Source organism: Equus quagga, chromosome 12 (assembly GCF_021613505.1).
Source record: "Equus quagga isolate Etosha38 chromosome 12, UCLA_HA_Equagga_1.0, whole genome shotgun sequence".
In the NCBI taxonomy this organism is placed as follows: domain Eukaryota; kingdom Metazoa; phylum Chordata; class Mammalia; order Perissodactyla; family Equidae; genus Equus; species Equus quagga.
Window position 1 is genome coordinate 76,820,779 of NC_060278.1, and position 25,197 is coordinate 76,845,975.

At 38.7% G+C, this 25,197-nt stretch overlaps 1 protein-coding gene across 1 annotated transcript in view; it reads right to left on the reverse strand.

Annotated features, from left to right (window-relative positions):
* Positions 1 to 5,074: 5,074 nt before the first annotated feature.
* PLCB1 (phospholipase C beta 1) overlaps positions 5,075 to 25,197 on the reverse strand; it is a 666,959-nt gene continuing 646,836 nt past the window's right edge. The window contains exon 32 of the mRNA XM_046679966.1: positions 5,075 to 8,383. Coding sequence (XP_046535922.1) covers positions 8,156 to 8,383 — 228 coding nt within the window. The 3' untranslated portion in view covers positions 5,075 to 8,155. The remainder of the gene's footprint in view (positions 8,384 to 25,197) is intronic.

Consider the following 25,197-nt stretch of genomic DNA (forward strand, 5'->3'; position numbering starts at 1 on the left):
CCTAGCTGTGCCTCCCCCCATAGAGAGGTAAGTGCTAGGCCTAGGGCACCTGCCAACCTGAAGGCAGATATTTTATCTGTGACAATCATATACAGGGAGAGAAAAAATGGGGAAAGTATTTTTAAAAGACTTTGTAATGTATTGTGGATCAAATTCTACTTTGGCATTATTAAGAGAGATTTCAGTATAAATTTATCTCCCAAATAAAATACTTGGACTGGAAAACCTTCTCTCAATGGGCAATGGACCATATTCTAGGTTTAAAAGGTTGGGATTGCCCTTTGCTGCATATAAAGTGACGAGTGACTTAGGGAGCAACTCTTGGAGGATAAAAAGATGTTAAATGCCATTTGATGCTGAAGACCCTCTGTCCCAGTCTGAGTGTGTGTGTGTGCATATCTCATATGTGTAGCATTAGTATTGTCATGATACAAGGGAAATAGACCTTTCCTTTTCAACTGTGTTGGGATAGAGACATGCAATATGATTCATTTTGAGGGAGTAGCCTTAAAGAAATACTTATCTGGGCATGATTATGACCAACAAACCTGAACTTCTAACCCGATAGAGCCTGGGGCAGAATCGGTGCCTGGAACATAGTAGGTGTTTGTTAAATATGTGTTGACTGACATCTTACTGGAAAAATGTTGACATCAGAGTATTTATAGCTTTGCCCAATGTAAGAATAGTTCTATTTTTGCCTACTTAGTTTGTGAGCCTTTTGGGGGCTGAATTAGGCAATACCAGAGCATTCAGGAAGGATAGGATGATTTACATTGCAAAAGTTAAAGAGTGACTCAAAAGGTTAAAGACAGTTAAAGAAAATAGAATAAATCCAGAGATGAAGGTGAGGGGGAGAGAAGGCAAGAGCTTTGACACATTAAACTTTTTGACAGCCTAAGTTTGATAACATGCTATGCAATTCACTTCAACTTTTAAAGGCTTTGTGGCAAATATTTCCATAGCAATATTCAAACTTTCACTTGTCCTGAATAAACTTCCTTCCATATTTCCACAGGAAATTCACCAGGTCCCTGTGAATTCAACCCATGTTTATCAGACTTATTTGCACCCTACTTTTAAGAAGAAAAGAGAAATCTGGAAAAATAAACGAATACTTGACTTAAGTAAAAAATAAATAGACAAATGACTTTTTGGATTCACATAGAAAACAATCAGCACCATTTTCCAAACAACCTCTAATTATTCAGCGGTCCAAGGAAGAATGATAACTGAGAGAGCCTTCCTAAGATAGAGTTTTGGGATGGACAGGTACAAAAGTGACCGGAGGACAAAAATTAAGCAAGAGGACCCAGATTTTAGAATAATTATCCACCCAATTAAAAAATGGGAGAGGGATTTGGATAGAAATTTCCCCAAAGAAGTTACACATATTGTCAACATATACAACACCATTAGTATTAGGGAAATTGCAAATCAAAACCACAAGGAGATAGTACTTCACACCCATTAGGACAGCAATAATCAAAAAGGAAGAAAACACCAGGTGTTGGAAAGGATGTGGAGAGACTGGAACCTTCAGACGTTGCTCAGAGTATAAAATGGTGCAATTACTTTAGAAAACTGTTTGGCAGTTCCTCAACAAGTTAAAGGTAGAGTTACCTTATGAACCAGCAATTCCACTCCTAGGTATATCCTGAAGAGAAATGAAAACATATTTCCAAGCAGAAACTTGTACACGAGTATTTACAGCAGCATTATTCATAATAGCCCAACAGTGGAAACAACCCAAATGTCCATTAAGTGATGAGTGAATAAATAAAATATGTATCCAATGGAATATTATTTAACCATTAAAAGAAATGAAGTATTGATACATGCTACAACATGGATGAATCTTGAAATTGTTATCCTAAGTGAAACAAGCTAGACACACAAGGCCACATGTTGTATAAATCTAATGATATGAAATGTCCAAATCCACAGAGACATAAAATAAATTAACGATTTCTAGGGGCTAGGGAGAGGAGGTGGGGGGAAAGGGGAAATGGGAAGTGACTACTAATGAGTATGGGGTTTCTTTTTGGGAAGCTGAAAATGTTCTGGAATTAGAGAATGGTGATTGATGAGCAACTTTTGACCATACTAAAAACCACTGAAATGGGTACTTTAAAATGAAGAACTTTATGAATTATAGCTCAACAAAATTGTTATTAAAAAAATGCAGAATGCTCAAAGAAACAACTGGACTGTGCATGGATTCCAGGGGCAAGAATGGCTCCTGAGTTCTCTCTTGTGCACAAAAAGAGGCTGTTCATACTCCTGGGATTCAAGGTGAACCTGGCTTTCTCCACCTTTGTTCCAGAACCTAATGTTTGGTAACTGACCTACTTTTATCCCTCACTAGCTGTTTTGTGTTGTGAGATTGGTGCCATAAGTGAAAGGCAGAGAATGTGGCTCCTGTGTTGTCTAGGATTACTATTACAGTATTGCCAACATATGATGTGCCTAATAATAGTGTAGCTTTAAGTTAATGACACTTACTATGTAGATATCCATTGTTTATTTTTCTCTATCTTAGCACTAACTAGCTAGATGAGTACACAAATTTACTCATGATAAATGCAATATTTACTGTATGATTACATTATGGTGGGTTTGGGGATTCAATGAGTGAATGAGACGTGACACCTGGCATCAAAGATGTCAGTGAAGGATGTATATACGTAAGAGGGCCATTACATTGGAGCTTGCATGTACTCTATATGTGAAAGAAAGTACATGGTGTTTGGTAGGTTGATTGTATTAGTGGCCGCCATTAATGACCACCCTGTGTCTACATCCTTTTCCCTATAACATTGTAATATCCTTTTATTCTTTATCAGCGTTTGTTGTATGGCTTACTTTCACCACCAGAATGTGGTGGAAGAAATGGTGTGCCAGTTCTGAGTTTAGACTTCAAGAGACCTTGAACACTTTGGCTTGTTCTCTGGATCCTGCCTCTGACATGTGAAAAAGCCTTTGCTAACCTGCTGGAGTGTGAGAAGTCATGTGAAGCAGTGCCAAGTTGGTCCAGTTGTTCCACCTAAGGTCCCAGACATGTCAAAGAGCCCAGTCAGGATCAGCGACCAGCCAACTCACAGCTGACTGCAGATGTACAAATAAGTCCAATTGAGATCAGTCAAGCCCAGCCCATAACCAGCAGAAAATGGTTGTTTGTGACACTAAGAGTTGGTGATGTTTGTTATGCAGCAATAGATAACTGATGTAGGATGCAGTGGGAGCACAGATGAGGAGGAACTTGGGTTGATCGAAGAAGGCTTCCTAAGGGAAGTGACATTTATGCTATCAACCTAAAGATGAATACGAGTTAGCTAGGGAAAGGAGAGAATGTGAGTGTGTGCGCGCATGCGTGTGTGTGTGTGTGTGTGTGTGTGTGTGTGTGTTGGGGAGGGGTTCAAAGGAAAGGGAAGCAGAAAGTAAGGGTCTGAGTAGTTGAGGGAATAGTATTTAAAAAGCCCAGAAGGTGAGATGGTCCATAAGGCTGGAGTGTGGTGTGTGAGAGGAGTACTCAGAGATAAAGCTGGAGAGTCATATAGGTACCAAATCATCACCAAATTATGCAGGTACCAAGATCTCAAACATTTATAAAGGAGTTTAGAATTTATCCTGAGGACAGATGGGCTCAATTAAAGGCTTAATTCCATTTTTGCTTTTGTATGATCAGTCTAGCTACAGTTTTCGAAAGCCATTCTGTGATTTAGGACTGAAGGCATGGAAATCATTTAGGAGAACCTTGGGAGGTGGGAGGTGATGGTGGCCTGAACTTGGGTAGTAGCAGAAGGAATAGAAAGTGAATGAATCTGAGGGCTATCACAGGGTCAGAATTGACCTAACTTGACTTATTGGAAAGAGGAAGAGGGAGAGAGAGCTGTCAAGGATGATCCCAACCTTTTGGCTTGGGCAACTGAATTGATATTAGTTTTGTTCATTGATTAGAAAACAAAGGCAGTGGAGCAGGTTTGAGCATAACTACAAATTCAATTCGGTGCATATTGTATGTGGCAGATTATATTTTCCAAAGATGGCCATGTCTATATATTTATTCCATCACTCATGTTCTTCAGGGTGACCCACACTGCTCCCACAGTGAGGTGGGGTCTATGCTGCTTCCTCCCCCGAATCTGGGAAGGGGCTTGTGACAGCGCCAATGAATAGAGTCCACCATAAGTGAGAGCATGTAACTTTGAGGCTTGCTCATAAAAATTTTGATGCAGCTCCTGACTGCTTCTCTCTCAGAAGGTCACCCTTGGAATCCATACTGTGAGAAAACCATACTGTGAGAAAGCCCTGGCCATGTGGAGAGGGGATATGTTGGTATTCCAGCCCAGAGTCCCAGCTAGTCTCTCAGCTGACATATCATCAATCACCAGACATGTGGGTAAATTAATCTTCAGAGGATTCCAGCTTTCAGCCTTCTAGTCTTCCAGCCAAGGCCCCAGACATTGTGGAGTACAGACACGCCAGCTGTCTCTACTCTGCCCTGTCTGAATTCTTGACCCACCAAAACTATGAGAGATAAGAGATCATTCTTATTGTTTTAAGCCACTAGATTTTGGGGTAATGTGTAACATGGCAATAGATAACTAATACATTGCATTTGGGGTGCCTGTGGGACACTCTCATAACTCACATATTTCTTTTTTAAAATCAATGTTGCAGACTCTTTTTTTATATGTTTTATGAGAAAACTTACATCAAGTACTCTGTCACTTCCACTATTTGTCAAAAAAGCTTTGACTGTTTTGCCTTTCTTAGCTTTGGTCAAGGAAGGAAGGGAGGAAGGGAGAAAGGAATGGAGGATCTTGAACACGGAAGTAATGGGCAAGTACAATGCCACTCCTGGATGGGGGTAAGTGAATGACAGAGTAATGACAACTGTGCCCTTTGGCACAAGCATTGCGACACCCCAATTTCCTGCACAAGGACAGATGTGCTCCATCAGGGTGGGCATTATGTCCTTAAAGACTGGCATTATGCCCTCTCCCACCATCTTGCCCGTCAAAAGAAGGTTGGCCCTGACAGCAAGAAATAACAGTTGGGTTGTGTTAAGAAATTTTTATTGTTTCCTTTGGATTTGTGATGAAAGCACATAAAATTACAAGTGGAAGAAACATCATGCCACAAAATTGCATAGAATTATTACAAAAATGTGAACTATGCATTTTAAATAATTTGAGATAGAAGAACCAAAATATGTACATTTTAAGAGCTTCAAATACTTTGTCCTATCTTTGTTTTTCTTCTGAAAAGGTGAAAGTCACAATGTCCAATCCATCACAAACAATATTTATACAGTGCACAAGCGCAACATTAACTTCAAAGTAATGCAAGCAATGGCCCTTTCTTTTGAAATTATTTAATGACTGCTTATCTATTACAGGAGTAGTAATTAATGGATGGCAATATTGAAATGTTAAAATGAAATGTTAAAAACCAAAAACACATGGCATGTCATTAGAACTTTGGAAATTGGTTTACACGGCCAAAACCACGCAGTTCTCAGTAGTGTATAGGTATCAGAGGGCACGGTCTAATTGAATACACAGCTCTACTCTCTGTTATAGGCAAAACCACAGTACAGAATTTCACACATTCAACAAAGAACAAGGCAAATACATAAAGGCACAAAACTGCACATCATATAGACCCTTTTTCTTTATCTTAGTCTATTTCAAGTAATATTAATGTTATTAAATGATAGTATCACTGTAGTAGTTTCAATGATGCAAGATGGACAGTGTTATACACTACCCCACAACTGCAAAAAGTGTCATTGTACAGATATAAAAATGTGATTACAGTAAATGGCCAAATACAAACGTATTGTAAAATGACGAGAGTCACTAAGATAATGAAATCCAACTACCAAAACAGTTTTGTGTACGTCAAGGTTATTCAACCTTAGTCTGTCTCTATACTAAAATGTGATACAATGTTCTATAATCATCACCTTTGTGTTTGGTTATGAATGCTATTATTAGTTCATTCTTCTGCAATTTTAGACTGTCTCTAATTTTGTTTATAAAAATGCAGCATTCGATTTTGACCATTCTTGCTTTCTTATGAGTAATGCCTTTCTTTCAAAGTGCAAAAGTAGAATGATTTACAAAAGATTTCTCTTTCAGTGGAAGTTAAGTTCTATTAAGTGTCTAATTAACACCCCAAATCCTTCAGATCAAAATATAATCATCTCCAAAGAGGATGGGATTTTTCCCCTTGTGTCTCGCTAGATGTGTTTTTTTAATCAAACCCTTTTTCTAAGCTTTCGTTTTGATTAAAACTTCATTGTGATCCCTAGTTATTGCTTAAAGTTAAATAATTTCCATAAAAATATTAAATTCTTGAAACACAATTTTCAGGGCACAACTGGTTTTGTATTTTAACATGTTTTGCTAAGCTACAATCAGACAGGTTTATTTTAAAATAAAATAAAGCTATAAGCATCTTGCTTTAGGGCTTAACTTCAATATTCTTTGTGTTACTCTCTAACTTATATTTTCCTCTATATAATTATTCTCTCTTACTTAAGATTTTTCAATAACGTTTTTGATCATTTTTACCAGGATATAATTTGCTTCTCTTATGCCACTTGACATAGGAACTTAACAAAAAGACACAGTAAAGTGAATTAAATGTACATAGTAAATACATAATGAAAGATTTTTTATTTTAGAATAAAATTGATATCTGTCAGACTTAAAAATTGTGGAAGATACTAATAAATTTCCATATTGCTGTCCTATACATTTTTATATATTCTGACCATTAAAACAAGCTTAAAATCTGATACTTATAATCCAGTTTTTGATCCTGCAAAATATATATCAAATTTACATTCTAAATTCTAAATCTACTTTAACTTGCATCAACGGCTCCATCAATTGTTTCTTAGAATTTCGATATAATTTAATATCCACATAATCTGGATGTTTGGCCACTTTCTTCTCTATCCATTTATTCCTGAATTTGGTTTTAAATCTCGTGGAAGAGGTTTGGGTCACTGCCAATTAATATACACACATCTACATTTGTATGAATGTGCATATGTGTGTGTGTATGCGGTATGTGTGTATGTGGTGTATGTGTGTGTACTTAAATGGTTGAGTGTGTACATATATACATGGAGATAATATATATCATTTATATGTGGGTCTGTGTATTCTCTAGATAAATATTCAATGTTTATCTCTATATTAAAAATAAATGAACAATAAAAAAAATGTCAGAGAGCAAAATAACCACTGGAACCTGGTCACTGACTGAATCTCTGCTCAACATACATCAGCTCAAGTATTTTTATTCAACTGAACAGACTCTTTGTTGTTATTTAATCACTTCAGGTCAACAGCCGATGAATACCCAGATTTGAGTGCAAATAGTCAACTTGGACAGCACACTGCCTGGAAGTGTGCGGCCAACTTGCTCATGCAGCCAATGTTCAAGCCATATTGCCAAGTCTGGGGATAGCTTCACTGGGCAAGGATGCAATCAAGTGACTTTTTCAGAATAGAAAACCAGCTTATTTGGATCACTACGGTATCTAATAAAGCCATGTCAGCAACAAGTACATTGATGCCTCTATGATAAATAAATTAGCAAACTGCAAGCCACCAGTGCTTGCAAAGCAAAGGATGAAACAATTTAATATGCACGTTAACTTGAAGATATGGTAGTTGAGGGGCAGTTGGGGAAAAAAAATGCTCAGAGTTGGCTGTTCAATAGTGTTAAATAGTGCTATGCATTTCTCAAACTATTTCTATTACTTTGAAATACTTTACACCAGAGCTTCAAATAAAAACATGAGCTTGATTCTCTTCAAAGAAGACACTGTCCTTCATTAAATGTTCCATGGAGCCTGGAAGTGGCCTGCTTTGAATTTACTATTGGAAAGAAAACAAAAATCTCACATACATGCACTCTCCACTAGTGGACCTGCAGTAGTTTCCACATAACACATGGAACCTAGGCATGGGGATGTCTGCATGGATCCGTCTGGACCTCTCCCTTTGGTGTGGATTTTAGGCTAAGGGATGCTTCTCAGGAAGATGCTCCTGGGCAGTGATTTTTGAAGAAGAGAGAGTCCGATGGAGCTTGAATGGCCATGCATGTTCTGACAGCCTGGCAGGAGCAATCACAGCGGGGTATCAAACTCTTTTCCTGGGTTGTCTCCTTCCAGCTCCTCACTGGAGGGAGGTCTGTGGTTCAGTTTGCCAGGGTCTGAGGCCAGAGAGGGAGGGGCAGAACTGTGATTGCTGTCTTCACTGATTTTCCCTTTCATGGCTTCCTGCACGAACTCCAAAATCTCCAGGGGTAGTCTTTTGAACTTGTCTTGGTACTCTTGCTCCAGCTCCACCTGCAGCTGGAAGACATCAAGAGAGGAGGATGATTTCATGTCATTTAGGTTATATAACCACTCGTGTAGTACTACCTTGAAAGAGACGTACAAAGACAGGGGTGGAATAAATTAATTTCCATATCATCTACTGGTAACCTATAGAGAAGATGTAAAACAGAGTTTAGTTGGACCCGTCATTTGTCCATAGCTGAAAGTCAAGTTCAGGTCCTGTGTGGCATAATAGGGCAAACAATCTGCAATAATATAAATAAATACACACACAAACACAAACACATACACAGAGGTAAGTCTTTGGAAAAATTTACAGGAGTAGTATGCAATGATCTGAAGTTCTTAAGTGTAGAGATTGGAAGGTACTGTAGCTGGGAGTGCCAAGGTCAGCCCTGCATCAGACTGGGGAGAGCGAAGAAGCTGTCTGGAGTAGACAGAGGATCAAGGTGTGGGCTTCAGGAAGTGAAGCCTCATCCAAAGGCTGGGAAGCAACATTTCTGAAGAGGAGCTCCATGCATTTTTACCAACCGAACATACTCATGGAACCAACTTGAACTTCTATTTTGACATCGTCACTTCTTTATTTTGATTCCTTTCTTCATTCTAATTTTTATTTGCCTCGTAAACTGTTTTAGCTACCTATAAACTGTCTTTTAATTTATCTTTAATTTTTATTTAAAGGTAATGCTCTGGAGAATTTTCAGACTTTTAAAAATCACAGAACCCTTTCTTCAAATGCAGACTTACCTGGTGGCCCTAATCAGAAAACAAGTAAAAGCTGGAGTCTTTGATAGAATGAGAGTGAGGGGCAGGACAGCGGTGGGTGCTGCCAGCTGGGAAGCTGAGCTGTGCAGAGCCCCATGGAAACCTAGAATTTTAAATAAAATTCTCTTTGCTTATTGAATGGTAAGGAGGGAGCATAATCTGAGAAACAGCGTGTGAGACTATGTGCTTTTTCTCCTTCTAGTAGCCTTCAGGCAGCTTTTCTTAAGATATGTCCTTAAAATCTTTCAGGGATATCTTTTACAAATCATCTGGAATCTTGACTTTGGTTCTGATTCAGATCTGGGCTCCCAGGTCCTGCATTTCTCAGAGCCTCCCCGGTAATGCCGATGCAGCTGGTCCACTTTGGACACCCTGATTATCTTCTGTCCTGGTTCTACTCTGAGATCCCAGTTCTACTTTTTGTCTTGATCCTGGCTGTATGTCCTCTATCTGCAGCTTCAGTGCAGTCTCTGGTGCTTGCCCTGGCCCTGGGACAGTCTAGGGTGTGGACAGTCCTTAGGGCATCGGCCCCTTGGTTTCTTGATTCCCTTTCCTCACTTACATTCTGGACAGTGCCGGTAGCTTGAGAACACCCTCTTTTGTTCAACTCCTTTTCACTTCTGCTTCTATGCCAGAGAAATTGCCAAGGCTTAGTTATCTAATATAGATCCATAATCCCGTATCTGCAATTCTAAAATTCCCAAAGTTCTGAAATCCAGAAGGTTTTTGTAAATTTGTGGCAAACTCATTGACATTAACTGATATAAGGCTATTCATCATCCTCATTTATCCTACCTCATGTCAATATCCATGCATGGCGCTGTTGACATATTAATTTATCTGATCATGAGGGTGACCCAGGCCCCCCTGGGATATTATGCTCATAGTATATGCATCATATTACCTTTTTAAAAATCAGAAAAATTATGAATTCTGAAAAACAGGCCCCAAGAGTCTCAGATAATAGATTCTGCGTCTGTTTGAATGACCTTTTATTTTTTTCCACATCAAAAAGCACCTGATAAAAATACCTTGGCTTGAGTATTGAAAGTCACCTATTCTCCTCAAATACAAAATGTGGGCTATTTATGAATATGTGTGCTGGCATATGAATTCTAATAAGCCAAGGAGGAAATGTTCTGAGAGGAGCACCCCGGGGGCCCTGAGATTCACACTGCTGCAATGGAGCAAAGGCACCTTCACACACAGCCCCACCCTCAGTGTCGGGACAAAAGAACCACTAGAGCATCAAAGACAGGAAGACAATGGCTAATTCCTTCCCAGGTGTTTGAACAATTTAGGAGGAGATGGGCTCTTACACTGTCATACTCTCTTGCATGAGTGAAGTCTCAGCCCGTTTGACAGTTTCCATTTACTACCATTCAGGTCTCGTCATCAATTCATCTCAATTGTAATTCAGCAACACATGCAGTTAAAATTCCATTTCCAAGGAATGTAGGGAAAGGGAGAAAAGCAAGAGTCCCTGTGTTTAGGAAACAGCAGAATGCTGTCTTCATTTAGGTTAGAATGGGGGACCTTCAGCTAGAGATATATTGCATGTGACCTAGCAGTCAATTTCTCTCAGGTCGTTAGTGGACAAGACCTCATGCTGCTTGATAGTGCTGTTTCTTTTTAAAATTTGTGTATTAAAAAAAGGAAAATCTGAAATGTGAGAAAATGCCAAGTACTTAAGCTAACATTTTCTAATAACTTTTAATAATCTAATTTTAATAATTATGATTCTGCACCCAATGCTGATGTGTGGGTTTTTTCCCCCACAAAATCAAGCAATTCTCTACAACACCAGCTGTGTGTTGTACAACTGAACTCAATTCTGACACTACTTGCCTGGAAATAGCATCGGATCCCACAGGTTAAGGGCTCAGTTCCCCACCCCCACCTCACTTCAGATGCCAATCACAGGTCCAGGTTGTTATCTGTGCTCCTGACAGATTAGCTATAGATTGGAGGTTCCAACAATCCTCTCATTGGGTTCAATTAATTTGCTAGAGTGGCTCACAGAACTCAAACATTTTACTTACTATCTTACTGGTTTATTATAAAAGAATATAATTCAGGAACAGCCAAATAGAAGGGCAAGCATAGGGCAAGGTGTGGGAAAAGGTGCAGAGCTTACGAGCCCTCTCTGAGCAAGCCACTCTCCCCAAATCTCCATGTGTTCACCAACCCGGAAGCTCTCCAATCTCTGTCCTTTTGGGTTTTATGGAGGCTTCATTATATAGGCATGATTAAATCACTGGCCATTGGCGACTGAACTCAACCTCTAGCCCCTCTTCCTTCCCCTGGGGGTCAGGGGGTTGGGACTGAAAGTTCCAACTTTCTAATCACAAGGTTCACTTCCCTGGCCACCTGCCCCCAGCCTTAGGTTACCTAGGGGCTTTTGAAAAGTCACACCATTAACATAACAAAAGACACCTTTGTTGCTCTTATTAACACTTAGGAAATTCCAAGGATTTTAGGAGCTCTGTGCCAGGAATTGGGATGAAGATCAAATATATATTCCTTATTATACATCATAATATTACAATACTAATAATTTAATTTTAATAATTATATTAAATAATTTTTAATAATTGGCCCAGTTGTGGCTAAATTATAACTTTAGTGGACTCTTTATCATGGGTTAGTGGTACATTTTATTGTATTCTAAACTATTTTAATAAATTAAAATAATTTAATTTATTAAATAAAATAAATTATATTAAATTCCATATTTCAGTCTTTTAAAAAGTCTTTCAGTTATTAATGAATTACGAAATTGCTTTTATTACTGAATTTCAAATTAGAGCTTCTATTTTTTTTCTTCTTATATTTATTTACTTCTTATAAATGGAACACTTACTCATTGTAAGAAAATATAGAAAGTATGTGGGGCAATCTGGCTCTGTTCCCCAAAAGCCCCATCCATCAGGAGTCTAGAGCTATTCCAGCCCAAGGGTCGCAAACTCACATGTTCAGGGGGACCAGGCAAGTCACGAAAATAAGAGGAGGAGGCTGTGTGCAAGGAAGCAGGAGTGGTGGGGAGGACAGGCTCCATCTAAAGCGGGTGCCAGAAACTCAGCTCTAGCTGATGCTTGCCAGACTCTTGTTTTTCAAGAGAAGTCAGAAATTCAAGTTTTCATGTAAGATCTCCTGATTTTTTATTGTTGGCAATCAATTTGAACCACACTCATGAATCTTATTGGGCTTGTGGAGAGTTTCTAACTTCTCTCCTAGCAGATCTAAATCTGGCTTAGACCAGAGGATTCTAGAGATTGAGTCCAATTGTGGAATTTCAGTTTGGATCCTGCCTGATTTTCCCTTCCACAGTCCTGAGCTTCAGGTGGTTCTCCACTGAACACTAAGGCTTGCTCTTGATCATCCCTCTGCTGGGGGCCAGTGTCATCCATCTAACTGCCACATTCTGGATCATGTACTTAAACTTGTGTTGAGTTTCTACTCTGTGCAACTCAAGTGGCAGGCTCTGAGGCAATGGTAGATTGATGGCACAAGGGACAGCAGTTCCTTGCCCCTCCTTGTAGTCATGGTCTTTGCAGTTCCTCCTATCAAAGGGTGGAGTGTACTCTTCATCATGTTGAATCTGGGGAGGCCTTGTGGTTTGCTTCGTCCAGTAGAATGGACCCTAGTGACAGTATTCAGTTCTGAGCCTGACCTCAAAAGGTCTTGTGTGCTTCTGCTATCATGGCTGGAAGCTTACACGGGCATCTGGGAAGAACCCCAGGCTGACCTGCTGGAGGAGGAGATACATGGCCCAGTTATACCTCTTTCCATCACTTCAACTGACTATCAGACATGAAAGTGAAGCTGTTATTAACCAGCCTGTGCTAGCTGACCCACCAATGCAACACAGGCTTGAGCAAGTCTACTGAGATCAGCTGAGCATGGCCCAGAAGAGAATAGCCTGCCTGGTTCATAGACTCATGAGCTTCGTAAATGCTTATTGTTTTATGCCACTGAGTTTTGTGGTTGTTTGTTAGGCGGCAGTATTGTGCAATAACTAACTGATACAAAGGAATATCATATATGGCCTGGCCCACGAAGCACTCATAATTTAATTCAGTTGACCCCATCTTTTTATCGCTATGGCCTCAAAACACATTCTTGGGGAAACATCATCAAAGCACAGATAGATTTTCATGAGAAATCTGATTTTGTATGATATGCCTTGGAGCTTTTCTATATTAGCAAACATGAACTTGTTTCATCTTAAGTTTATAAGATCTATTTTTAGAAAATGGGCAAAAAAGAGGGGGGGAACATGGTCAAATTTAACCTCTGATTTTAAGGCAAATTGTTACATTATCCTCAGATATTAATAAATAAGAGTGGGGCTGGCTCCCTGGCTCAGTGGTTAAGTTCATGCGCTCTGCTGCGGCAGCCCAGGGTTCGGATCCTGGGCGTGGACATGGCACTGCTCGTCAGACCACGTTGAGGCAGCGTCCCACATCCCACAACTAGAAGGACCTGCAACTAAGATATACAACTATGTGTGGGGGGTTTGGGAAGATAAAGCAGAAAAAAAAAAAATCGGCAACAGTTGTTAGCTCAGGTGCCAATCTTTAAAAAAATAAAAAATAAATAAATAAATAAGAGCATTACCAGAGTTTGCTTTATTATAGGCTGAGTTCTCGAATTTGACTAGCCAGACTCAATTTCTAAATTTCTTAGTTACCTTGATTTCCAAAACATGTTGCCCCCTCATTGCTTCTGTGAATTCTGGATTGATAAGCAGGCAAAGGCAATACCATCAAGTTCAAATGTGTTAGCCCTGCCTGACAATATTGTCAAAGAGTTTTGCTCTTGGGATGCTATCCTGCCTCTGACATTTTTTTCAACTGCCTTAAGAAATAAATCAGGGCGTTGATTTAGTTAAGCAAGGTGTTTAGATGCATAAATGTAAGTGAAGACCAGAGAGAAAGCAAAATTACTCATGAAGGTTAGTTTACAAATAGAAAAAAAAGCCCACCTCAGTATAATGTAAATATGACATAAATAGAAAATAAGCCAGGTTGCTGAGTCATTAAAGAGAGATAATGAGAACCAATTTTCTAAGGAAACAAATTGAAATCAGAGACTAATAAGCTACAGTGGGATAACAAAGACAGAACTGCCAAAACAAAACAAAGTTGCTACAAAGTATGCACGGACAGATATTTAGGAAGATTTTCACAATTTGACCGCAGGTCCATCTCAAGTAATTTTGCCTAAGGAAGTGTATTAAAGACTTTAATATAAAACACAAAGCAATAAAAATCTTAGGAGAAAACCCAGGTGAATAATTATATAATCAGGGGGTAGAGAGACCTTCTTACGCAAGACAGAAAAACCATAAGCTACAAAGGAAAACTCATAGGCATGTTTATCTAAATGAAAATAATCTTTTTTCGTGAAAAAATGGGCAAAAATAAAGCAGTTCATAGGAGAAGAAATGCAAATATCCAATATATATATGAGAAGATGCTCACTCTTATTAACAATCAGGAACATGCAATTGCACAACCCCTTTTTAAGGGACGTTACATTGGTAAAAATAATATTTTTAAAGGAGCAATAACATCTGGTGGGAAACTGACATTTTCAAACATAAGGCAATAATCTGATAATATCTGTAAGAAAGAACATGTACATAGCTTTTGACCCAGCACTTTACATTTGGGAATCTGGCCCAGAGAAATAAAAGCACCAACACATGAGGATGGAAGCGTTACCATACTTACTGCAGCATTGTTTGTAGAGGCAAACCAAACCAAAGCAAAACAAAATAGCAGCAACAACAACAGCAACAAAAACCTTGGAAACAATGCTAACTAATTTTAATATTACGCCACATGTGCACTATCATTGTCTATCACTATCCTGTTTTGGGGAATTAACTGAAAATAAATTTCAGACATCACGACACTTCACCATACATACTGCACCACACATCTCCTAAAAACAAGGACATTTTTTACATAGTGGCAATATCGTAATCATTTTAAGGAAATTAAGAATAATTCCTTGATGTTAGCTAACATCTATCCATGTTCAAATTTCCCCTCCCAAATTTCTCTGGCTTATCTTTTTTGACCAGAATTCCACCAAAGTTCATGTATTGCATTTGACTGTTATGTCTTTCTCCTTTTTCCCACTTGAACTATTTATTGCTTTACATTTTTTTATGACTTGGGTTTTTTGAAGAGTTCTGTTCAATTTTCTTATAGAATGCCCACGTTCTGAATTTGTCTGATTGTTTCCTTATGTTGTCATTTAAGTTGGTCCTGGAAACCCTGAATTTCCCGTAAACTAGAAGTTAAGCCTGTAGGCTTGATTAGATAGAGGTTAAACATCTGTGCGGACAAGAATAGTCAATAGCTATTCTTTTATATCTCATACTGCAACGTTTTCAGTGGGCGCCTAGTGTCACGTGGTCGTATTAGCGATTCTAAGTTTGATCACTTGGCTAAAAGTGGTAAATACGAGACCTCAATTTGTCAAATGTTTTCCTCTTGCAATTTGCAGTTATTCTGTGGGGTGAAACTCTGGATCCACATAAAGTTTTCTTAGTATCCTTTCATGAAATTGATGATTCTTGCCTATCTCATTGGGGGTAAATGGTAATTTTCTAAGTCTTTCTTATTTAGCTGGTATTCTTTTGTAAGGAAGAGCTTTCCCTGATCACTTGGAGATGAGCTAGAGTTCCTCCTAACAAGGCAGGGTAAGTGTTTAATTCTTTTTCTTTACTTACAAATATTCTGAGGAAGGAGTTGGGTCAATAATTATTTCACAAGATGGCAAATGAGTTTTCTTTTTCTTCTCTCTCTTCCTCTGAAAATAACTACGGAAAATACATTTTTATTTTTATTTATCCCTTTTGTTTAAGTCAGTTGCACCATTATTCTTTTTTGAGCTTAAATTGTCCCATGCTTGTCCAGTGGGAGCCCTTTCAGGCAGACTCCTCGTTCCTTTTGACATGCTCCGATTAGTTGTTGAACACTTACTTGCTTTTTCAAGGTATAACAAGATAGTTCAGACACCTTTTGTACTTTCTCTGGCTCGGACCTGGAAAGAGCCACTTTTCCAAGGAGCTTTAGTGGAGAAGGTGTTAATAAACCAAGCTCTGGGCGCTAAAAGTGCTCAGTGCTACTGACTGTCATTGCATTTAGGCCATCTTGATGGACGGTTAGGACATGTATTTTGAAAATTCGTTAGTACATATTGATATTTCAAATTTAAATATAACAGCATAGAATTTTTTAACTGCTTTGATTTTCTATTTGTACGTCTTTTTTGTTTTGCAATTAATTTTGCATATTTTGTTTTCTGATAAGATATTTACTTATTTGCTTTATATTGCAATATACGCAAAGTAGTTTCAATATTATGACCTAATAACCATAATATTTAAGCTTAAGATTAAAAGCTTAAGAGTTTTTTGAGGCTCTTTTTTTCACAGAATATATCTCACTAAGGATGCACAATTATATTACTCTGCTAAAGTTCACTTGAAATAATAATATTCTCTGTGCAGCTTTGATACACACATAGGATCATTTATTTCACTTCGTTTTCTCATTAGACATTTCTGATTATTTCTTTTTTGTTTTTCTTTCTCTAGGAGTATCTGCTGTATATATTTAACATTTAATTCCTCACAATCTTTTAACCGTTTAAAAAATATCTCCAGCCTTTGGGAAGTAGGTATGGTAATATGGTACTGTAATTATCCTGCTCAAAATATTTTGAAATTTACTGCTAAGGATTAGGGAAATAATAAACTAACAAACAAGCAAAGAAACAACAAAAACATCAATAAAACTTGAGTTTTTATAAACTAAAACGTAAGACTTCCACTTAAAGAAACGTAATGAAGCCAATAACTAACTATGAAAATAGGGAAAAATAGTTATGTTACTGTGATAAATGAAGTCCATATACAGTTGTATATGTACTGTGATTATAACTATGAGAATATTTTCTAAGAACACGGAATTACTTTGGAAGGAAATACTAAAATATAAACTGTGTTGGGATTATGATATTTTCATTTTTCTATTTCTCATTTTTATGGTAATGTGATTATCTTATTTTTAGCACAAAAATAGCATTCTAAAATAAAAACAAACCTAATACATAAAAAAATACAAAACAGAAAAATGCAAAATACTGAATGTGAGACTGAGTGACCAGGAAAATTTTATGAATAATTTCTGCAGAGACTATGGTGTTTTAACCTCAACACCATCAATTAGCTAGGAAGTTATTAAAAACAATGGGAAAAGCATTACAAAGTACATGCATAGGATGAGTGATTTCAAAACCAGCCTGAGCAACCTTGCAAAGTCTCATCTTATTTTTAGAATAATCTCATGAATTTTGACTTCAACCAAGAACAGAAATAACAGGATCATGTAAAAACTATAGACTGAGGTCGGTCAGGTTACCAGATGATTGTTGGAAATGGCATGTGGGAATATGGGACTACATTATATATCCCAACCACTCCAGGTTTTGTTTGTTTTCCTTTAAATTTCCTTAGAATAAATTGCAATGGGACTTTGAGTGAAAATGGCAGACTGAGTGGGAAATTCCTTCTTCTACTCCAAACATAGGGAATAAAAACTGAACAAAACAGAAATACACATTTATTTAAATTTATAACTGAGCTTTAATACAAGAAAAGGAAATCCCTAAGTCACAGGAATAACAAAGGAACTCAAAGCCAAAAGGCCATGGGTGGCGGAATAGATTCTCCACCTTGGGGAGCCAGAGTTTTGGGTTCTGAGAGGATGGGAGGGGACAGCCTGAGAATTTTGGCTGTTGGAGGGCTGAAACTGAAGTCCCTGCATAGTCAGGAGTCTCCACATTTTCAATGGGTCCATAATCTTGGGGACAAGGCAAGGAAGGAAGCTAGTGATTCAGGGGACCCATTGGGTGAAAAATGTCAGCAACAGGGAATCACAAACCCAAATCAGCATTGTGAGAGAGTACAGTTTCCAAATCCACATTTACCCCTGTGAATGGGTACCCAGTGCCAATAAATCAAAGCAAAAACTGTTCAAAAATTGATAAAATCCATAGAACCCCAGCAGAGGCACAATAAATTCAGACTGTTTGGACTCTCCCCTATAGACAAACAATCCGCAGTGAACATGAACTCAAAGTTCAAAATTACCAACCACTCTAGTGAAATACAGCATTTGTTCAACCTTGTAATTCAAGGTTGTCAATGGTAACAGAGATCTAAAGAAAATGAGTAAAATGATGATCAGTACATTTCTAGGTCAAAACGGAAAATACTCCAGACCTAAACAGAAATAAATGGATAGTTCATACTAATGTGGAAGAATACAGCTAATTCACAATGGCTGTAAGTTCCTGACGCTTTTAATCAAGGGCCAGAGTATGGTGCACACCTATATTTTTGGCAGATTTTGCCTAAGTAATTATGTTTGCTTAAAAAATGATATTAAAATTAATTTTCATCTTTTGAACAAATACCAACTAGTAATAGAGCTTGTTGCAAAGGGTGAGGAAGTTGACCACAAATTAAACTGTTGCCATAGATCTACACAAGTGGATACTTCCTTTGGGATAGATAAGATTCTCTCTCCACACAGGGTGCTTGCATTTTACCAAATATGACCTTGGGCAGCTTATTTAATCTCTTGGAATTTAAACTGTCTCATATATAAAATGGTGATAATAATGCCAGTTTCCAAAGTTGTTGCTAAAAGGTTTGCATGAGATCAAGCATGTTAAGTAATTAGCATATTGTGCTTGCTTATTTATTAATTTTGAGCAACTTTATTTCTAAAGAGAGAGGAAAAAAAGGAATTTGCAGCTGAAAACATCTGGAACCCTGTCTACTAAGTGGTCTTTGCTCTTTCCAGTTACATCGTTAGGGTTTCATTTGGTTAATGCAACACAATTATGCTGCTTGTTCGATTTTTCTTTTTGGACTATGTTCCGGGTTGTTGTTGATTTTGATGCATTTATTAACAAATAATACTTTTGAACACCTTGATTGGTGCAAGGCCCTGTGTTTGGTGCTGCGGAGAATGACAAATTTAGAACCCTTTCAGGGTGACAAGTGATACATCTGGGGAAAAGAACCAGTCGGGCTGAATGGCTGCTACAGACATGATGTGCTGTGGATGTTGAAAATGGGGAGCGGATTGTAGCCTTGAAGTGATATAGGAAATACTTTATGGAGGACGTGGGACTTTAAAAATTGGGTCTTTTAGAATCTTCCCATATCCTTGGTGTTATCCTCATCCTGGGGCAGAAGCTTTCAACCTTCTCCCCATGGGATGTATAATAGATGACAATTACCAGTGAGACAGAGTTGCCTAGGTGTAACTTCCTCTTCCTTACTCTTCCTAAAGGTATATAGTACATATATACAAACAATTGAGAATGTTAGTTTTAAATATATCTATCTTTGAATCTGCTATATAAAAATTAAATCATTACCAAATTTCTTTCTTTTATAGTTAGCCACAAATTAAAATGGAGGGACTTCACATTCTGTGGTTGAGAACACTTTTTTAAAAGACAGCTATATGTTAAAAGTGACTAGATGGACAAGCTTTAGATTAGTGCTTCTCAAAAGTGAATGTACAGGGGCCAGCCTGGTGGTGCAGTGGTTAAGTTCACATGCTCTGCTTTGGCAGCCCAGGGTTTGCTGGTTTGGATCCTGGGTGTGGACCTACACACTACTTATCAAGCCATGCTGAGGCAGTGTGCCACATATAAAGTAGAGGAAGATGGGCATGGATGTTAGCTCAGGGCCAATCTTCTTCAGAAAAAAGAAAAAGAGGAAGATTGGTGGCGGATGTTAGGTCAGGGCTAATCTTCCTCAAAAAAAAAAAGTGAATGTACATACAAAGCACCTGGCAATTTTCTTAAAATGCAGATTGTTATTCAGTAGATCCAGGATGAGGCCTGAGATCCTGCATTTCTAACAAGCTCCCAGGTGATGCTGCTATTGCTGGTCTAAGGACCATTTTTTGAATAGCACCATTTTAGACAAATGGCTCCCAACAAAGTGCTCCTTTTGTGTATCCCTCCTCAATGTTATTTCAGGATCTAGATTTACATAAAAGTATTCTCTTTCTAAATTTCACCTCTTGAGACCTCTGGAGTCGGCTAACGTTCAGGTTTGGATGCAAAGTGTTTGTTGGAGGCTGTTGGGTGAAGGCAGACGAGGGTTGCTAAGTCTGCAGAAAGGAAAGATGGAGGGATCAAGGACAAGGCAGGCAGTAGATTCAAATACCAAATGCTAAGTAAATCCAAATACTGAATCAATAAAAGAGGAAAGACAAAAGCTAGAGATCATGTGATTTACCAAGCACAGTTCCTAACATGCATTTGCATTTTAAATTTTATTTCAAGTCAAAGGCCAAATGCATTCTAACATAACTCATATGTATAAATCCCTCTACACAGCCATATATCCATGCAACTGCCTGTAGAGGAAATTTGCTCTCAATACAGCAAAGAACATAGATTCCTGTGATTTTCTCCCTTGCTCCATCCCCATTCCTTCTTCGCTGTCCTTGCCCCAATACACCTCTCTTGAAATGCTGCGATTTCCTAACTTAACCCATAATTTATACGTCCTCTGACTCCTAAAACATATTTCAAAACTTCTTTTGTAATCATCTTACAGACGTCTGGAGATTACTGTAGAAATCTTTGAAAGGGATGTTAGGCTTAGTATTGGAAAGAGATTTTAGAAACTATATAGTCAAACCTTTTCCCTTTACTTAGTATAAACCCACAACCGGAAGAAGTTAAGTGGCTTTCTCAAGAATACAGCTTGCTAACAGCAAAACTAGGACCAGAACCTAGTTGATTCTCCTTTGCAGTAGACTGACTGGATTATGATTCTGCTACTTCACCTCTTTCTGTATCCACAGCCTTTGTCTTATGACTTTAAGTTCCTTTTATTAAAGAGGTAGAGTCTAACTCTCTACCTCTTGAATGTGAGGTGGTCATGTGACTTACTTTGGCCAATAGGATGGTAGCAGACATGGCCCAAGCAGAGGCTTGAAAAAGCACTTGTACATTTCAGCTTTCATTCCTGTTATTCTACCATGGTCATGGAAACATGCCTGGACTAGTCTGGTAGAGGACGAAACCCACAGAACAGAGCTGAGTCACCCTTATCATCCTAGTAATACAGCCCAAATCATCCACGATCAACCAGCAGCTGGCTGGTACCCGAGATGTAAGCAAGTCCCGCTAAGATCAGTAGAGTTACCTACCAGACCTGTAGCTAACCACAGATATATGAAGAAGCCCAGCTAAGATCAGCCACAAGCAGCCCAGATCAGCTGAACCCTGCTAAATAAACATTTATTATTTTATGCCAGTGAAGTTTTGTGTTTGTTATGTAGTGTTACTGTAGCATTTCCCCCACGACCCTTATAATTTCTCTCAAAAATTCTGTCACCTTGACATGGAACAAATTGTTCACCATGTCCCAGGATCCAGACTCTTGCTGCCTTATATACATACCCCTGCCATTCAGCATCTAAAAGTAAATTTTATTACAGTGTATGGCAATAATTATGCTACTTGACAAGACACTTCATCCCAGCTAATGCGTGTGTTCCAGGCCTTGAAATTGTTGCGTCAGCACTGGAATATTCTCCCCTTATAGGTGCCTGCTCTTAAGGCCTACGAGCTTTCTATTTTTAGTCAGGTGCTTTCCGTAGAAGACTCAGATGCGGCCTATCATAGACGGGAATAAAAATGATGGTGAATGACGAAAGCAATTTTGATTTTACCAGAATAATTAATCATAGTCCAGAGACACTTTGTCAAACTGAATGTTACTGTTTTACTTGAAATATCAAAAGATGGTCTAGATCTTTGAAGACCTGTTCTCTGGGCTAAGGAAGCTGAGAGACTTGTTTCATAACCTTGAGTGAATAAAACACGATTAACCATCATTCTTTAAACAAAGAAACTGAAGCCTACCACTCACGTGGTTTAGTGCAGAATCAAGATCTGAACAGCAAACTCTTTCCCCCTAACCTAGGGCTCCATCCTTACCATTCCAGGCCAGCCTCTCGCTCTGTCAAAACAGGATTTGTGACTATCTCAGTAATCCAATATTCTGTGTGTTGAGAGAAGAATAACAAATAACCGAAGTATTTTCCTTGCATGTCTGGGATTTCAAAGCTGCTTTCACAAAATAATTGGGAAGTATCTTTTACTGAAAAGTGATGCTAAGGAGGGGTTCCATGGCACAGGATTTTACTGACATGCTGCCCTCTTAACACAGTACAGGATCATGAAAAACAGCAAGGACTCTCACCCAGCTGCAATTAGCTTGCTCTATTTCTCAGCCTTCACTGGGTTTTCTTATTTGCATCTGTCACGCTCGGAAGACACTGGCTTTTCACTCCTCCTACGTAACTCTTCAGTTTAGGATCTGTTTATTTGGTCAGCTGGCTGTTTTCCTGTTTGGCATTAAGTGCAGTCTAATTTAATCAGATTATTTCTGTAAAGAGTCAGACACTACAGGAAAGGATAAGCAAATGGAAAATTGGAATAAGGAAAAAAGTCCTACTTTAAAAGGAAAAAGAAAAATCTCTTGGGGTAGAACCAATCTAGTAAATATTGCTAGTAAATGCCAATGAAATACAGAACCATAAAAGTAATGATGGTAATATGTATAAAGATGGTAATAATTACAATTTACTGAGTGCTTCTTGTGGGGCAGGCACTGTTCTTAGGACTCTTCATATATTAATCAAGTTAATATATGTACATTAATCTCAGAATCTCAAATTCAAATATCTATTGGGCCCAAGAAACAATACAAATCTGTGAATTAGGTTTGGTATAAGGCAATGGAGAAGTGCCAACACCTGTGGCCAACTGGAATTGTATTTCATGTTTAAAACACTCAAATTCAAAAAATGTTCACATGTACCAAGAGACAAATAAAAGGCTCAATTTAGTCTGCAAGTCACCAGTTTGTGGCTCCTGATTTAGCTGAACTATAAGGAACAGGGGTTTGACAGTAAAGGGTGATTTATGCCCATGGGAAAGAGGCTAAGAAAGACAACACGAGAAGAATCCCATTCTCTCAGCCACATAAACCCTATAAGAATCAATAAAAAGCCTCCAGTCAATTGAAATAAAAGGCTATTCAAAGGCTAATTATTTTTAGATCAAGGGCATGTTTCTTCTCAATCAAGCGGAATGCCCCCAGCAGGGAAGAATTGAACTTACATTATGAATTCAATTCCTAGCTTGAGTCACATTAGAAACAAATGTCTATAGCACAGATGGTGCATGCAACCATCTCAGAGAAGTGGGGGTCCCAGTGAAACCTCCTCCTTGGGAAGTCTTGGGCTGGGACCCTTTAAGACATGCCAGGGGCAGGCCCCATGGCCCAGTGGTCAGGTTCGCATATTCTGCTTCTGTGGCCCAGGGTTTCCCCAGTTAGGATCCTGGGTGCGGACAAGGCACCACTCATCAGGCCATGCTGAGTCAGCGTCCCACATAGCACAGGCAGAAGGACCTACAACTAGAATGTACAACTACGTGCTGGGGGGCTTTGGAGAGAAGAAGGAAAAAAAAAAAGATGGGCAACAGATGTTAGCTCAGGTGCTGATCTTTAAAAAAAAAAGGACATGCCAGAAGTGGTCACTGAAGATTTATTCTCATAGAAGTCTTGATCTTGTATGGAGCCTCCCTTCAGATCAGTCTCCTCATCTGCACACACCCTTGTCTTAACTCCTTTTCAGATTTACCAAGCATTAATAATTACCCAACTTGAGCCCTAACTAAACCACTGTCTTGACGTAAACCCTGTGCATTTAAAAAACAAGAGCCAGACAGTGTCAGATGTCCTAGAATGAACTCAGCCGTGTCCCTGGAGAACGCCCTTCTCCTGATCACCTAAAATTAGTTCTGGTTTTTCTTTTTCTTTTTATAAATGTATATTTCAAGAGTGGTTAGCTGTACTAGGGTTTTATCAGGATAATTGATTTTGATGCTTAGGGAGTGAGTATTTCCTAATTATACAGTTACTCCTTCTAAACACGATGGTTATGTCTTCTGCTTAAATTGCTGTGGTTTTTGGTTGGCCATTTACAACTTGATCTGAGAGGAAACTAGACATTTGTCCTCCTGGCCTCATACGGGTTTTGAGAAGTCTGATTGTCATTCCTGAATGCTTCCTCCAAGGTGAAATTGAAAACCATGATAGAACTTCTCAGCAAGACAGCAAACTGAAACAGGGCCAGGTAAAAAGGTAAATAAAGGAATGACAGAGGCTGGGTGGGGACCATGGTAATTGCAGAGGGCGTTCCTTGGGTACAAAGAGCAGCCGCCCAACCTTGCCAGCTAGATTGCTGCCACATGGATGCCCAAGGTTGCCATATCTTCTGATTTTCCAAAAGCACCTAGTAATCTGGATTCTCATGTCAAATGAAAATCTGATTTGTCAGCATTGACACCTAAATTAGAAATTTAAAAAACACTGTGCAGGTCAATTTGCAACTTCTGGAATATCTGGTTAATCTATTCCACTGGTTTGTCTTTGGACTTGATAGATAACTAACTACTCAAAAGGCTGCCAAGCCCTCCCCACTCAGGGATTGGCCTCCATCCTCTCTGCTGCGTGAGTGGACACACAACCACATTGTGCTGGTGTCTTGAATCTTTGACAAGGCACTCATCCCTGGGAAGGAGAAGACTTTACTTACACTTGGGATGAGCTTTCGACCCTATTCTAGGCAGCTCCTCTAGAAGGCACTTGCTAGATAATTTGGGATGTCTCCCTATTTTCCCATCTCCTCATTTATCAAAGTATGGTAATGTGACTGTGCTAAACCCACAGGGTTTAGAATGGGAAACCTGATAAACCTAATTGCAAGGTGTTTTTATAGAAATGCTCTTTCTTAAGTCTTCTAGACCAGATCCTTCTGCCAATGGATCCCTGTGTTCAAGAGGTCTGCACAGGTGATTTGCTACTGACTTTATCATTGGGGTCTTATATGAGTGGCAGTCAATTTAGAGCAATTCTAGATATA